General features: G+C 40.9%; 1 protein-coding gene across 1 annotated transcript in view; it reads left to right on the top strand.

Moving 5' to 3' along the window:
- The window catches only part of KIAA1217 (KIAA1217 ortholog), a 176256-nt gene that overhangs the window by 115249 nt on the left and 43082 nt on the right, over positions 1-17925 (top strand). The window contains 1 exon segment of the mRNA XM_030943482.1: positions 12116-12939. Coding sequence (XP_030799342.1) covers positions 12116-12939 — 824 coding nt within the window.

Here is a 17925-nt window from a genome sequence, read left to right as displayed (position 1 = left end):
ACCAGCAAGCAGCAGATGGAATGAAGCCATCAGTGTCCTTGGGATTATAGGATCTCAGCTTTCTTATAAAGAAGGGGAAAAAAAAAAGGAAAAAAAGTAGGATGAGAAACAGAACATAAAGTGAGCTAAATGAAAAGACATATGGGCAGGCTCACTATAAAGAATTTTTTAAAAAATCTAATCCTTATAAGATCAGTGTAAAAATTGCCGCCCACTGCAGCCAGTGGTGAGAGGCTGGGAATGCAGAAGGGCAGCTTGTCCCACCCAGCTCCAGGGGAATGAGCTGACTCTGGAGGATGTCTGGCTGACTTTCTTTTAATGAAACATTAGGTGAGACAAATCCTCAATCCAGAGCAATTAATATTACTTCTTGACTTTTTGAGAGGTGCTTAAAGCATATGTGTCTGCGATACATGCTGTGATACTTTCCTATAGCTAGGAAAATGTCCTTGCCTAAATCAGGACAGAAACAAGGGGAAAGCATGAGGTTTGAATTACAGGGTAGAGAGACAGACTGCAGACCTGACGTAATAGTTCAGTTTTGCAGAACCTTCTTCATGCAACTCCAGTGAGAGTTGGCTATATTTGCTCTAGTAAACTTAAAAAAATTTTTGAGAGGCTTATAGAGTTTCCAGCAGATGACTTCCCACTTCTGCCTTTAACTTTTTTAATCCCTAAAAATCAAAAATTTCAGATTATACTGATTTTACTGATCTGCCATCACCAAAGGATAGGCCAAAAATTTACTGCTTTTATGCAAAACATATATGTATGTGTGTATACATAATGTTAAAACACAGGTTACAAGACAACACTGTTCTCTTGGGAGCTCAGATGCTCATCTGTGGGCTGGTTCAAAGGGTTTGTGCACAGGCTGGTCCACACTGCAAGCTCCAGCTGTTCTAGTGAGAGTGCTGCTTTGCCAGCAGGGAAGCTGCTGTCCCCTTTATATTGATGCCTTCTAGCCAGTAGCAGTGTGCTCTGTGGCGTGAGAGGGCTTTTTGTTTGTTTGTTTGCATGTGTCTTGTAAGAACTAGGGAGTTTGAAATAAGTATGAGAGAATTTTATGGTACTTGTGTTTACTCCAAGGCATATCTGTTTCACTGCATGCCTTTGGAACCAGTAAACAGAGGGAGTAAAACAATATACATGTTTAGGAGAAGATAATGTGGTCTGCACATAATCTCAAATCCAGTATGTGTTAGGCAGCCAGAACTGTTCTGTTCCCTCCCTGTTTGTTTAGCTTGGCCTCTCAAATTCAATGAGCTTCTGTAGGATTCTCAGTTTCAAGGAAACACCACACACATCCTTGTAGGTATAAACATGAGGAGTGGGCTGGAGAGATGATGTGAAAAGGTCAGGACCAATTTGAAAGAGTTTTTCAGGGTCATGGAGAGCTGAGTGGGCTGCAGTGGCAGCAGCACAGCCTGGCTGGATGCACAGGCACCAGTGTGTGTCACCTGGGTGACTTTGTGAAGGACATCAACTTCGGGGCTGTGTTCTGCTCCCTCATTTTTGCCACGGGGAAGCAACTGAGACTGGGATCAAGATGAGGTAAGAACATTTTTTTCTTCTCTGCTGAGTGTTTGGAGGCAAAGCTATGCATCACTCTCCTTTCATAGAAGAAATTGGCCTTGTCATGGTGCCACCCTAAGCGGAGAGAAGAAAGATGCTGATGGCAGTTCCCCAGCTGCCTTCATGAGTCTTGTGTATCAGAGCCAGCAGAGTTGGGAGATCCTGTAGACAATTCCACAGATTGGTCTTTGTCATCTCAAACTGTTGGTGTCTTGGATCAAAATTAGAAGCTACCCAGCTTTTAGGATGATAGGACTGGGGGTGGCGTGAGGCCTTTCTTGGCAGAAGAAACCCCCAAATCTCAAAACCCAAATCCACACCCAAAATCCTAACCCCGAACCCCCAAATACAGGAGAAAATATGCTTTCTTTGTAATTCAGCTCTAAAAGCTGTCCTCAGCAAACTGTCTTTCCATTTGGATTCTGCTGGACTGAGCTAACTTGTTGAATTTAACTCCCCATTGACTCCATCACAAACTTTGTTCTGGAGTACTGAGAACAAAACCAGTCTTGAGTTAGTGACCAGCAGTCACCAGAAGTGCTTCCCTGTTTTCTGTCAAGGAAACAGTTGTTTATAGTACCATGAGGCATTAACTACTTAATTATTTCCATCCATGAAAGTAATATTAAAGGAATAGGAACCAAAAGAGCTGTTATCAGGAGCAGAAAGAACTTTGATCAACAGTCAAGCAATAAGTTATCTCTATGCCACATGTGTATACCCCACAGCAGACTTCAGAATGTTCTCTGGCTTTATAATTGTGTGTTCTACTGAAGTTTAGCCTCTAACATATTTTTCTGCTTCAAAATGAGGGAAACAAGTGAAAAATAAATTGATGTGATGAGCAAATTGATGGAAAGGTTCAACAGACCAACATTGTTAATGATTTAGAAGAAGGGAGGGTGACTGGCCTTACAGGTCTGTGGTGACTTGAGCCTAGCATTAATATAGACATTAACATTGGTTTTAAAGTCTGAAATTAACCTAAACTTCCAGGCTTGGTCTCAGTGAAGCACAGGGTGTTGTGCCTCTTAGGGGCATGCCCTTTGTTTATACAGGGGCTTGAACTAAAAAGAAGTTATTTTTCTGTACAGTACTTTATAAACAAATATATGGTAAGTAATTGTACATGGGATAATACATGGCAAGCTAGATAATGCTTGAGGGCTCTGATAAAGTAATTGAAATGGAAAGTGATGCTTGAATGGTTTGTATGCATTGTTAGAACCCACAAATTAAATAACAGCCTTGGTAATGATATAACTGCAATACTTATGACATTGTTCCTGATATATTATAAAATTAAAAGCAGATTAATTCATCTAATGAAAAGCTTTTTGTATACATCAGACATACATGAATATCATGTCATGTGTATGGAGAGCTGGTTATATCCCTGTCTGATGCTCTGGGATTTACTTTGTCATGCTAGAGTCCAATTACTGAAAATGTGCAGCCTACCAGCTTGCAATTCATTGCAGGGAAACTTAGCAAAGTACAGTCATCTTTTTTATCCTGCATGTTAGCATAATAATTTCTCACTTCAGGTTTGTTAGCCTGTAAGGAGGAACATGGATAGGAGAATATTCTCTGCAACTGCTGAAAAGCACATGTGGCAATAAAGTGTTCTAGGATAATTTGCTTGCTTTTTTTACTCTTGATGTTTCTGAGTCTGGTTGGTCTGCCAACCTAAGCATCTTTCTAACTAGGTCAAGTATATACATCCATTCATTAAAAGGGGATGCTTGACTGGTTAGTAAAACCTGCCAAATATAAACCAGATGCTTGAGTGGTAAATACTGCTTTACCCCTACACTGCAAGAAACAATCCTTGACTGATTAAATTTGAAATAAAAATAAATAGGTTTAACATTGTTTCTGTGCCATAATAATATTTTATTATAGTGCTAGTGCAAATATTTAATAAAAATAATGTTTTTAAATATTTTACATAGAAACTGAAAAGTAGGCATTTAAGACAAATTGATTTTTTTTACATTTCTGAAAAAACTGTTTATATTACACTACATATAAATTTTGTAAAATTCTAGTCAAGATCAATAATGGCATACAAATTTATGGCATACATTGCAAATCAGAATTCACAGCAGCTGTCTAGAAAACTGGAAGACTTCTCTGATGCTGGGCTGGGGGGTAGTAAGGGGTAGACACCTGGATTTTTAGTTTTGGCTACCAGCTCTGCTCTGATCTTTCTCCTGTTACTTAAATGCTTAGTGTCAAATTGCCATTTCATAGGAGAAATGAATGATGCCTCCTTCACTAGTGGCTGAGACTGAGAGCAGTACTGTGCAACAGAAATGCTGCTCCTGTAATGTCCAATTTGAGCTGATTCTGTACAGCAGTATTAGCTCATGATCATATACTTAAATTGTATTTTTATTCCTTTGAATGCCATTTATGATGATACAGGCAATTTTTTACTTGCACAAAAGCAAAATCAGACAAAAATCCAAACCAAGAGCAAAAGAACCAGTCCCCCAAAGCAGAAGATAACTGCGGGACTGGGAAGGGTTTGTGTCATGAGAGTTTCCCTTATGATATGTAAGTGTCATCTCTTTTAGCCTGTAAATGCTGTCCTTTTAAGGAGACAATTTCCATATTCTATGGTATTTTTGCGTGAGGGGATAAAAGGGAGTGAAGCATCCTTTCTGTTCTAATTCTTGAAAATGTATTTAGCTTTTCTGTTGCTTCCTCTTAAAAAAAAAAAAAAAAAAAACAACCAACAAAAAACCCCACAAAACAAATCAAACCAAACAACCACACATAATGGCTTATGTGGTGTGCAGCAGTGATAACAATGGGATTGATTTATGGGGACCCCGAAGTTCAGGTTATCCAGGTGGCTCAGGTGTTGGTTAATGAGTAGACAGCTCCTCCGTGGGAGGAGCTTGTGCTTCCTTCTACAGTGGCACTACCAATCTGAGGAGCTGAAAAGCTCCTCAGGTTTATTTTGCTGAATTTTTTTTCTAGAATTCTGTCTGCTGGGGTTGCTAAATAGTTGGAGGTCTTCACCTGTTGGGGAATGAATATGTATAGGTCTCATAGTGTTGCCTTTGAAATGCACTGTGCTACTGAAACAGAGGTTACTCACGATTTTATTTATGGCTTTCCCCTCTGTGAGTCTCTTTTGTGGTTCGCTCCAGTATGTTAGTTTCTTTCTATGCATCTTATAGGCACACATTAAGAAATGATTGAGTGACTGAATCACAGTGTTGCACAGTTTGTGACTGGGTGACATGCCAAGGAGGTTATTGAGTGACTAATTTTGAAGGGGAGGAGAAATTGCAGGCTTGTCACGTGGGAAAGTACTTCAGTCTATTCAAACAGCATTACTTAGATGACCGGATAAAACAAGATGGCCTGGTGTGAGCAGAGGGAAAAAGGAACATTTTTCCTGTTTCAAAACCTTTTTGCAGAAGACATGGATGTACAAAATATTATACTATAAACCAAGGATTGATATTCAAGACTGAAAACAAAAGGTGCTTTATTAGAAGAAGTGGAACCAAATGTTCATCTCACTGCTGTAGCCATTCAGGGGATCTCCTTAAGAAACAGTAAGTGACTTTAATTACTTCAAAGCAAAGATCTTATCAAAGATTGTTTTATTGGTCCGTAGGCAACAATGTTGTCTAAGAGTGTAGTAAGAGTGGTAATATTTTAAATTGTCAAAACAAATACTCAGGATAGCATCTGGATAGCTGAAGAAGTTATGTCCAAAAGAGTAGACTGTGTAGGATTTGGTCTGCAAACTCTCCTCTCTGCTTGTTTGCATGATCCGTCTTCAGCATGCAAAGGTGAAGCAGTCAAACATTATTTTTGATATTACCATTACATTTGTTTTGTGGTTAGCTTAGAATTTTATGGATCTGTTTTACGTTCAGTAAAAAGTGAACTAGGTATTCTTTGTTTTCCCCATGGGAGCTTTAGGATATGGTATGAATTAAGCTTATACATAGTCAGGGATATAAAAGGACATACTGAGACATGTAAAATACCTTGAGGTAAAACATTTGGATCACTGTAGGGACTGGATTCATACACAAGTGTATATTAAACATATATGTATAAAATAAGGGAAAATAATTTTAAGAATGTGTTTGATCTCTATGGTATGGCAAGGGAAATGATGGTGTGTCTGAGCTTCAGATCAATGTATTGGTAACCACAGTATGGTATCCTAGAAATTCTGCTTTTGAGTATCAGATAGTGCTTTTGCCATAACCTCTGTGCACACCTGCACAACTGGGAGAAAAATATGGGGACTGGATGTCACAGTGATATTGGGTAGTATGGTGACAACACCTAATTATGTTTCAGTCAGAATGCCTCCTTTCCTCTAAAATATCCTCTAAATTCTAAGACAGTGCGCATCACCTTCTGCTTCTCCTATTTTGTTCATGTCAACTTCTAGCTAGCTGACCCTGGCCAAAATAAAAAGTAATCCTTGAACATAGAAACTAGAGGACTGGATGATTTCACCATCACTAACCATCACAGACTCATCCTAAGAAACATCTTCTGTTAACTGATTGTGTTGCTGTTCATCAAGGGAAAGAAAAACCCATAGAATTAAGAGCATAAATGGAAGAAGAAAGACCCAGTTATTCTCTTGACATATCCACCATAGTAGTAATCAGACCCGAGAAAGAGAAAGTTCCTGTTTCATAGATGTTCTGAGTTTTTATCTCAAGGCTCCTTTCACCATAATACAGAGGTTTTTACAGCTGGGCATGTACCAAACTATACAAAAGGACTGAAAGAACTGAAACCTAGGTGCTTGCTAATACTGGGAAGATAATTATAAATGTTGAGATTTCTTGGGGAGCTCTGCAACTCCTTTTCTGGAAAACTAGCCAGGAAAAAATAATAGAAATATATGAAACATGTTAAGAACAGCTAGCTGGGTCTTGGACTTCCCCATTCATTGGAAGTTTGAACGTTTTAAATCAGTTTTATTTTACCAGTGTGTGGTTCCCATAACGAAAAACAATTGTGAACCCTGGCAGCTCCTAGAACCTTGTACTGTGGGGCCAGATTCAACTGAGGCCAGGTTCCAACACAGGCAAGGTCAGTGGTTTCATGGTCTGAAATAATTTTTTTTGGGCATCAGAGGGTCCATTCTTAGCCAAAATTGCCAAGTAAACTTCTAGTGTGGAAGCATTGCCAGGGAGTGATGGCCATTGAAAGCCCAGCACGTCTCACTGCTTGGTAACCCCAAATACCAAACACCCACCCTGCTGAAGAGAATATGGAAGAGTTGGGGTCCCTACCCCAGATCAGACTCTGACCAAGGTGACCCAGGTCTGTGAATCTGGAAAGCCAAAGCTCTAGAGCACCTCAGGGATGTCTGGTAAGAAATAATATCACTGTTCACTGAAATCTGCTGGGTGGTTTTTTTCCAACTTTTGTCTTTACTGATACTTTTATGAAATGTTTCAGTTCTCTTGGATTAGAGTTGTCTGCTAAAAGTACATATCATTGAAAAGTTTCGGATCAGAAACAGCTAAAAACTATGCTAATGTGTTTGAAGTTTTCAAATATGACATTGGGCAGCTGAATTAACCCACAACTGCAACCAGCATGATTTTTTTTCTGTAATGACCCAATAGAATGGGGTAGTTTATAGGTGCTAGAAGGCATTCTGTGAGAAAGCAAGAAGAGACAAGTGTGACAGCCTCTCAGTGATGTCTGATTTGGCTTCAGACAGATAGTTTTGGTACAGATGCTTAAAATTCTCATTTAACTATTTGCCAATTCTGCAGTTTTCAAGTGTACTTTATCTTATTGTAAATTACTTTATTTTAGAAATATTAAAAATATTTTCAAATATTAAAAAAAATTGAAAAAATATTTTTTTCAAGAGTGGATGTGGGCCTTCAGCTTTCAAAATCCAGCTGGAATGAAAGATCAGTCATGACAGAAGTGTTATCATATAGTGCAACTAATGGTGAAGCTGAGGGGTTTGGACAACTAGTACAGTGAAGTCATCAATTTATTTTTATGAAGAGAGAACAAACTAATGGATTCTATTGTTGTTGGATTGAGGGGTCTTTGATTAAGTCTTTCCTCAAGTAGAAAAGTAAAGGATTGCCTTACTTTTAGAGGGCTTTTTTTCTGTTGAGCAATTTTCATAAAAGACCTCTTTACAGTTTAATTTATCAGTATTGTATCAGTACTTAGTATTTCTGTAGCCTTTTCATCATAGATTGCAAGGTCTCAATAAAATTCTTTGCAGGTGTCCTGTGTTTACTGTTGGGTGAGCCAGCTTGCCGAGCATAGGAGCACTTTCCTCAGGGAAATGCATGGTGTCAAAGGGAGAGTAAGAAAAATAGTAGCTTCACATGGCTGAGAGGTGATTAATGGAGTCTGTTGGGAACTCCCAGTGTCTCCAAGAGGGTGTATGGATAACCTTCACCTTGGGAACATGCTCAGTGTAGGTATTTTGGCAGTCTGAAAATCTTGGGGCAAAGCCAGTTGCTGTGTTCTCTGGTGATGTAGAGGAGGCCTAGGAGAGCAGAGGGAAGGTCTGCCAGGTCAGAAACTTGGCCTACTTTTCCCTTTGCCCAAGTTTCACGTTGAGATCGTAGCAGATAGAGGCTTGAGTCAGGCTGTGTGTCTGGTGTCCGGCTGCACGGTGAGCAGGAGCGTTGGTGCCGTGTCTGTGACTCAGCGGCAGGCTCGGTGCTCGGTGCTGGGTGCTGGCTGGCACTGCCCTGCTGGCTGGCATTGCCCTGCTGGCTGGCACTGCCCTGGTGACTGGCACTGCCCTGGTGACTGGCACTACCCTGGTGGCAGCCATTGCTTGGCTGGCACTGCCCTGGTGACTGGCACTGCCCTGGTGACTGGCACTACCCTGGTGGCAGCCATTGCTTGGCTGGCACTGCCCCGGTGACTGGCACTGCCCCGGTGACTGGCACTGCCCTGGTGGCAGCCATTGCTTGGCTGGCACTGCCCCGGTGACTGGCACTGCCCTGGTGGCTGGCATTGCTTGGCTGGCACTTCCCTGGTGTCTGGCACTGCCCTGGCTCTGCGTGCCCTGGCTACAGAGACACCAGCTCTGCTTGTCCTCTATGCAGCCACCAGGAGCAAGGCTCCTTCTGCCCACCTGGGTGGATGGTTTGCTGACTTCGTGCATATAGACATTTTCAAAATATAGCAAGTTATTCAGCATGCCAACAGGCTTTGAAATAAAGAACATAACTGGTTTTATAGAACATTGACTCTTTGGCATATAGAGACTCAGTTTAAAAAAAATAGCAAAATCTCTATCTTTTAGACTTAAGTCTTGTTTGACTGACCAAAAACCTCCACAGCAGATGTTTAAACATGATGTAATCTTTTTTACTTCAGAAAGGGAAAGATTCTCAGTGATGTGATTTTCCCTCAAATGTTTTATATAGATATGGTTGCTAGCTTTTACCATATTTTAACCTAAGGACTGGTAAGACAAGTTTCCATTTCAAGGATGTAAGGTCTATAGGCAGTAGGAACAAGGAAAAGCTATGAGCTAAAGAAATCCCCACCCTCAGGTAAACATATGACATGGCTGCAGTTGAAAAGCACATGATCCCGTGCTTGCACTAAAAAATATCCTTTTGCCCTCAAAGCAACCATGTGGGACAGCACCCAGTATTTACAGGCTCAGATAAACCCAATATCCTCTTTCTCTGTCCCTGAGTCATGTGAAGTCCAGGAACATGTGGCTCAAGACAGCCTATGTAGAAGAGTGTGGGGTTTTATTGAGCAACATGGGGGTTTTGTGGTGGAGAAGATAAAAAACAGCGCAGAAAGTGGGCTATATATGAGAGAGTGGAGAAAAGAGAAATAAGAAGGATGGTCTTTTCTTGCTTCTCATCTGTACCTCTTTGGTGTGCCTAGACTACCACACCAAAGAGTTACAGATGAGAAGCAAGAAAAGACCATCCTTCCCATTTTTAAACTTACTATTAGCAAACAGTCTGGAGGAGAGAGAAAAGTGGAAAGAGAAGACATACCAACCATGTGGCAGAAGACGCTGTAATCCACCCGGTAAAGCTGCCTGGTGCCTGGGGACCAGCTCAGGTCCCTGCTCAGCCCACATGCCCCAGTGAATCTCTCCTGGGCACAGTAGACTCTCTGGCTCCAGCAGTCTCCCTATTGGTACACTCCACCCAGGGCCTGAGTCCTGGCTTAAAATAGCAGGTGAACTTCTCAGAAAGGGGTTGGGTGCCCAGGTGTTTGTGCCCTGCCCAGCCCAAGGGAGTCTGGATTGAGGATCTGTACTCCAAGCACTACTTTAAAGCAAAAGTAAATCATGTTACATACAACAGTACTCAGACACGAGATTTTGAGTAATAGCTCAGTCCCATAGTCAAATTATTTTCCATCTTAAAGTACTCCATCTAAATGGTGTTTTGGTGGAAAATAGGAATTTTTCTTTGACAGATTGCTTTGACTTATGAGTAATGAATGAACATATACAGGAATATGAAGTCCAAAAGTTAGGGGAAATTAAACCCGTTGCTTTCAAATCTTCCCATGGAAATTTTCTCCTCTCTATAACAAAATTCCGTAACATTGGAATTTTCCTCTCGCTGCAACCCAGCATATCCTAGTGGCTATGTTTTCTTTGACAGACACTATTCCATTTGTTGTAGCTTTATGTGAAGCAACTAAACAGGGTATTGTGTAGCTTGTACAGTAGAAATCTAGGAGGATTTTCGTTCTCTGGCTTCTTCTCTTGGTGTAAAACATCTATATCTGCCTGTCCCTGAAGACATGATCCCAAAACTGCTCAAGTTAGTAGGAGTCATTTTGTTCTGCTGGCCCAGGGCCAGAGTCAGTGCGCACAATATAGCTTACTATGTTGCAGTGGTTCTTCATGCCAATAGAAAACTGTGTTGAATTCCCTCTTATAAAGTCATTAATACTGTTTAGTTATATTTTAATTATATCTTATTTAAAATTCCAGACTAGACTTATTCTCTGTGCAAATGAAAAAATTATGCCATGTTCCTGTTTGACTTAATAATTTTTGTCTGGCTCATTTATGACCCATCCCAGTACACACCTTGGTTCTGTTACACTTATTTATTATTGCTGTGGCCACAATCAGGTTATCTCCTTTCTTCTTGCTAATACCTGATACTCCAGACTGTTGATCTCTGGCCCTGAGGAACGTAATTTCTAATTCCTGAGTGCAGAACCTGCTGTGATAAGAACAGCTATTGTTTATGTACTGACACTGCAATTCCCTTACCAGTGGAAAAACCTGTGGTGGGGCGGGAATAATCTCTTGCTTCATCTGCCATGGATCACTGTAACTACAATGAATCCAGTCATGTTATCAAAGCAAGGAGTGAGAGGGGAGAAAAATTGTGTAGATTTCAGATCAGCAATATCCACATTGTTTTGTGCTCTGTAACTTTAGGAATGTGGAGTCAGGCTTGGTGATACACAGTTTTCTACAATCCCTTGGAGGTGCTGGAGAGGGAAGATTAAATTGTCAGCATGAATTTTAGAAATTATAATTTTTTTTCTTATGTAGTTAGTCCTCAGCTGACTTTTTCATATCCTTCTTCATCCACCTTACCCCAAGGGCACCAGAGCAGGCACATGATGCTTTCTAGAGGGACAGTTTGTCTTGTCTGTCGTTGACAGCGTTCAGCCATCCAGATAGGTCATGGCTGGGCACAGTGAGGTTCTACACTCTCAAAAGCACACATGTCCATTGCAGATTTTTGCCAAGCCTCTCTTAACAAAGCACTAATACATTTGTTTTGGAAGTTTCCGTTTTCTTTTCCTTGCTTGCTCATTCCTTACTGCTGCTGCTTGCAAAACTATGATAAAATGTTCGATGACTTTCTGAGCATGTGCTCCGCAAACCCTCTGAATCAGTCTTATCTTTGCAGTGGCATGTTACATAGGGTCAGACTGTTTTCATATAAGTTGACTGTGTTATTGTCAATGAATGTGTGTGTTTTTCTACTGTACTTTGTGTATCTTCTACATAATAAAGACCACATCAAGTCATTAGCAAAAGTTTAAATCCTGCACTGAAGAAAATGGCTTATTAGTTGTAATATTTCTTTTTCTTGTCTAAGGACTTCAGGTATGTTTGTGATGCCAGAGCATCAGCATTTTTATCCTGTTTTGGATCAGTGAATTCTAGCCTGTGTGTCTGATCAATAAACTGTGTAAGTGTCTCACTGGCTACATGTACATGGAACACCTGGCACCACAACCCCTGATTTCAGCTTCAGTAGCTGTGAATATCAGATTAGAGTGAGATGATATTTGCATAAGTAAAAGCATTTTTAAACCTTTCATATTCCTTTAACATACAGCCCATTTTATTGCTATTTATAGTTGTTATTTTTGTTAGGCACTGAGATCCCAAAGCACTTTATTTATGCAGATGTAAAATTATTTTGTCTTGAGGGTTTGTTTTTATTTCCTAATTTTCTGTAGACAACCCACATCATATTTTGCTCATTCAGTAATTTTTTATCTGAGGTGTTTTTCCTTCTCTTTCCAGATGCAGAGGGAAATTGCTTATACAGGACGAGATGGCCCAAGTAGTTCCCGCCCTGGATCTGCCACACACCCTCTGCATGCGATGCCCAGCTCTCCACCCTCCACCCCGGTGCCCCACTCCATGCCTCCTTCTCCATCCAGGATTCCCTATGGTGGGGGCCGGCCCATGGGCGTGCCAGGCAATGCCACCATCCCCAGGGACCGGCTGTCCAGCGTGCCAGCCTCGCGCTCCATATCACCCAGCCCGAGTGCCATTCTGGAGAGACGGGACGTGAAGCCAGATGAGGACATGAGTAACAAAAACCTTACCCTGATGAGAAATGAAAGCCTGTACGGTGACCCCTACTTGTTTCACGAGGGGAGGATGAGTGTAGCTGCACCGCACCCCGGACACCCTCTCGATGTCCCCGATCACATTGTCACCTACCATCGCAGTGCCATCAGGTCATCAAGCACTTACTGCAACCCCTCCATGCAGCCCGAAATGCTGGAGCAGTCCTTGTACAGACAGAAGTCACGGAAGTACCCAGAGAGCCATTTGCCCACTCTCGGCTCTAAAACACCTCCAGCCTCACCCCACAGGGTGGCTGACATGAGAATGATCGATATTCATCCTCACCATGGCCCTCACATTCCCACCCACACCATCCAGCCTGACAGGTCTTCCCCCAGCCGCCAGTCCTTCAGAAAGGAGCCGGGAGCGCCCGTGTTTGTGGATGCGAAAGCGCGGAGTGCTGTGGGCATGGCCGAGGCAATGCCCTCTCCCGTGGACAAGCAGGCTTTTGGCTATGGCTCACCCACGATGCCCAAGGACAAGGAGACGAGGTAAGGCAGAGCTGGGCCGTAATTTATGCAAATGAGAAACGTTCCTAATCTGCGCATCCTTTGTCATTTAAGACTCAGGGGACAGTGTAATGTGTAGAAGGCTGCTGCACCCCGCTGCAGTGTTTATTAGCTGTCTGTCAAGGTAGTTAGTAATTTAGGGGAGATGTGGCACCATCCATTATTAATTTGAAAGTATTGTCAACCCATGATGAATCCCTAGTTATTTTCATTTGTGTAAATTTCAGTCATTGGAAAAAATATAATAAAATAATATGATTAACTGGGATTTTTCTTTGCAGACAGCCAGATCATGTTACAAGAACAAATGATGTTCTGTTCCTGCTAATAACGGAATATATTTCACCCCCGTTAAGAATGACACTCTGATATTACAATTTTGGTTCTTTATGGAGTGAAGTTTTTCTCATCTAGTGTTAGGAAATGGGAAGAATTTATCATTACTGTCTTATCTCCTGTAAAACATGAATTTGCATAAAAATAGGACAGTTGTTTACAATAATCTTCCTTGAGGGAGAACTGCTGAGAAAAGCAAGTCTGTCCCAGGGAAGAAATCAAAACATGAATAGTGTTCCCAATAATTTTTCCAGCATCACAAGTAGTTAGTGACCTGACTGTTGTTAACTTTAGTGCAGTGGCAATGATGACAATGATCTCTCCTGTCTTTTTAAGGACCAAATTTACACAAAGGTCTGTGAAGGCTTCTCCTGCCTTAGACCCTGCCCTGGGAGAGAAAAATCGTTGCACTGCCAGGTGGTTACTGTGTGTTTATATGAGCTGCGTTAATCTCTAGCATATTGTTTGTGCTGTTAACTTTTATAGAGCTCTTTAGGGAAGTGAAGATGAATAGCTGGAAAATGCTGAGCTCACAGAGGCCAAAGGTAACTGCTGATTGCCGTAACCAAGATACAGAGCTTCATATGGACCCTAGGCTTCCCCTCTATCTAAGCAGCTTGCTCAATAATTAGTTGCCACTTACCATGCTTGGCCAGAAAAAAAAGTGGGTCATGAGGTCCACTGGTGGGGAAAAAATGGAAGAATATAAAGAAAAACAGCCACCCACAAAAGTTACAGGCTTATAGCTTGGTAGTTATGACTACCAAGTTATGACTACTGTAAGAGTACGAGATAGGGCATATTACGATCTAAAGTCAGTGAAATTGAATTTTTATGTATCTGTTTCCGAGAGAATGTTTCAGGTTTCTGAAATTTCGTTTCAAACCATCATTATTACATCTAGGAAATTATTGAAGGAAATTTGCCAATTTTAATCCATTTACAGATTGAAAATTTTACGAAGTTCTTTATAGGAACTGAAAATAAGGAAGGACACCAAAAACTTGTGTTTGTACAATTTTCTGTCTTCTGGGCATTTCAGCTGTTCACTCAGCTGCACAGATATGCACAAGAGTGTTTGTTTGTGAATGGATAAAGAGAAACTACACAGATAGTTCTGCAGCTCCTTAAAAGGGAGTTTTGCACCAGGTGTTTTAATCCTGGTCCCTGAATATAGTAACAATGAAGATAACAGCATTTGCATAATTGCACTTCCAAATAAATACATGACCTTAAAATTCAGCATGGTGTGTATTAGTCACATGGCACTGAAAGAATAATTTTGAAAGCTGTCTTTATGGGTTGTGGCTTTTTTTAACCTTGAGGAAGTGTGACTTTCTAAAAGTAATTGTAAATATCAAAAGGAATTCATGCAAATTGCATCCAATATTAAGAATTGGGTTTGAGTTCTACAAACACAAAATGCTCTAAGCTTTAATTTAGCTTTATAATAATTACATGAACTTTGAAAGCAAACACTGTTTAAACCATACTAAACGAAACAAGGGGTTATCCATGTTGAGGTGCTCTTTTCCTGCTTCATCAGGGATTGAGTTGTCACAAGGTTGTCATGGATACCTGAAGGGTGATGTACCTAATGGCAGAATGGTCTCCTACCTTGTTGTGTAGGACTTAGAGTTTACACCCATAAACAGTATGGGCTTGCTTCTGTGAGAAGGAGTATTTTTGGGATTGTATAGATAGGGCTAAATTCATTCTCTTCCAGGCATGGTAAAATGAGGTGTAGGTTGCTCTGTTGTGTATGTTACCCACTTGCTGATGCCAAGTGCCTGAGAGCCAGGACACAGCAAGCACAGGGCAGTGTGTTCAGTCAGCCTGCCTGCAGAGGTGTCAGCTCTGGGCAGACAGAGGAGCTCTTAGCCTTGGAGCTGCTGAGGAGAGAGGTCTTTTTCATCTCTGCACTGTGGCACAAGAGACTCCCCATCCTGACTCATTCAGGAGCAGGTTGAGGACCCTGCAGGCACCAAACGCATCATCTGAGCACTGTTGTTGCTTTAATCCCTAGTGGAGTGTGCTGAGAGCAAAGAAAACATCTCTTGTGTCATGACTTTATGGAAATTTCCTCGAAGTAACACTGTCACAACCTCAGGACAATGCAAGTTTAAGTATAAATCAGGGGAAAGATTGAAAGGGATAGTGACAATGTCAGAAGTAAAAGTGAATCTCTCTTCCCATCTCAATTCTCCTTCAATTTTGCAGTCCAAGGCTGAACCGGGATATCTCCGTACTTTATCAGAAAATGTGGGGTACTTAAAACAGATATCCTGGTTTTGTTGAAGAAAATGGTTCCATTACCTTTGGAACATTAACTACAGCAGATTTGGATCTACAAGAGATGAAAGCTGGGACTTCTGAACTCTTCTGTTGGAGTTTCCCATTTTAATTTGGCACCATGGAAGCCAGTTTCATCAAGCCAGTTATTTAAAGCAGAGTTGAGAGGGATTTAATTGCTTCATGTAATGCTTTCTTATAATTGTTTTACCGTGGCTATTTCCAAGATAACTACTTCTGTGGTATAAAGGATTGACTAAATTCTCACAGTTAATTAATTTACAGAAGAGTCCCATATAAGGGACTCTTTTACAGCAGCGAGAAGAAACAAATTCATGGAGATTTAAAGAAATAAAAGATGTTAGTATTCATGTGCAGAAAAATGTTAGAAGTTATAACAGGTTACAGCAGTTCACCTTCAAAGGGTCATCATCTCTTAAATCTGAAGTCTACTGGAAGAATGAGTAAATTTTTGTGTGCATGAGTTGTTTAAACAGAGACTTGCTGTCATATTTTTGGATGGCTCATTTATGTAGCTTGTGGGACATTTCTGGAAGTTACTACAGGCAAAGCAGATGTTTAAATGTTGATAAATTGGAAAAGAAGCTGTTTATCCAAAAGTGCATTAAATTAAATGCTGTTTAACTTAAAATCTTTACATTTACAACACATGTTGCAAAATTCTAGATTATTTGATAGTGCTAAATATGTATATATAATAAATGCTTCTACTCTGAAACAGCAAGATAACTCTATAGAATACTTTTCCTCCAAAAGCATTTTCAGGTTGTACCATGGTTCTCTTCTGCCTGAACACAACTTTTGTCCTTTTCTTTTTATGCCATACTAGGGAGAAAAGATGACAGTTGGATTGAGCAAAAAATCTGATCACATTATTGGCTTATGGCTTGCAGTTCAAGACTAAAGTGTAATGGCCATGTGTAGATTATTAGATATTGTTCCCCCAAACAAAACCACTTTATTGTTTGATATGTTAAAGTATAGATGGACTCTCTATGCATTAGGAAAAATTACCTTACTTTGTAAAGTCATGAACAGAGAGCTACTCCATCAGCAATGCACTGAGCATTTTATAAGGGGGGCTTTACAAATACACTGTCTCAGACACTTTTCACAGGGCCAGAACTGCATATTCCTCTGTGAAAGGTGTTGAATAAGCAGGCATTAAAAATGAAGTCAAATGACCAATATAGGATGGAGGAAAGGTAAACTGTATTTTGTCTTCCTTGTGTTGGGGAACTGTTTATAGGAAGAAGAGATGCAGGCTCTGGGATAAGAGTTGTCAAATAGTGTAATAGCTGATGTGCTTCAGAGCTTCCTTTCCCCTTTAGCTTCAAGATGTAGAAGGTTTGAGTTAAATCTTCTCCTTAGAGGAATGACATATTCACCTGTGTGAATCCTTCTGTGGGAAGAAAGCAGAATACAGAGGAATTCTGCTGATCTTTGGTTCCCACCCTTCCAAGAAACCCACTCATCTGGGGGAATTTGCAGTAACGTCTAATACACCTTCACTTGATTCTGGGAAAGTCATTGGGAAAAACAGCCTACTCCTGTTTCCTTTCTTTTCCCAGTGAGGTAAAAAAAATTGTAATGAAATGTTTCTATCATAGAGTAATATAGAAAGAAGTGTGTATTTCTCTGTCTCTAACCCCCTTTTCATTGCTTCATTTGGAACTTAAATTTAAAATAGGAAGTCACAGAAAATTTTTTCTCAAGGAAGGTGTACCAGGTAGTTCATGGTGCAGATTTGGTGTTTGAGTACATCTGCTGTGGGTGATGTGCTGCACTGCCTGGAGTTGGACGGGAACGTGAGTGAACAGTTACACAGACCAGTTTTATTCTGCTTGTGTACAAAGTATCTTCTCAGTGATGTGAATATTAAAGATGTCCCCAGGAAAGGGCAGTAACATGCAAGTAGCATGTCACACTTAAATAGCATTGCTGTGACAAGTGGATACCAATTCAGCAATATGCTGTACCCCTTCTTGGAATTACTTCCAGTTAACTGCAATAGAAGGAGTAACATGAAAGATCAGTGAAGGTGTATGGAAGAAATCTGATATCTGGTGTATCATGTTCCCCAGAGAAGCAAGGGCTTGCTTTGGTTCTGCTGAAACTGAGGAGTGAGATGCTAAGGCAGGGCCCCAGTTCCTGGACATCCCCAGAGCCAGAGCTGTGGGTCAGGCTGCTCAGGAGAAGAGGGCTGGCAAGTGGCCTGTCCCTGCCTTCCTGGCCAGGGTCTGTGAGAAGCCAAAGCCAAGTCTGACAGAGTTCTGCTGGGCATTGCTTCTGACCTTGTCCTCTCCTTTCCTCCCCCAG

Source organism: Camarhynchus parvulus, chromosome 2 (assembly GCF_901933205.1).
Source record: "Camarhynchus parvulus chromosome 2, STF_HiC, whole genome shotgun sequence".
Taxonomy (NCBI): Eukaryota; Metazoa; Chordata; class Aves; order Passeriformes; family Thraupidae; genus Camarhynchus; species Camarhynchus parvulus.
The sequence above is the reverse complement of the archived record's forward strand: the minus strand, read 5'-3'. Positions and strand labels throughout refer to the sequence as shown.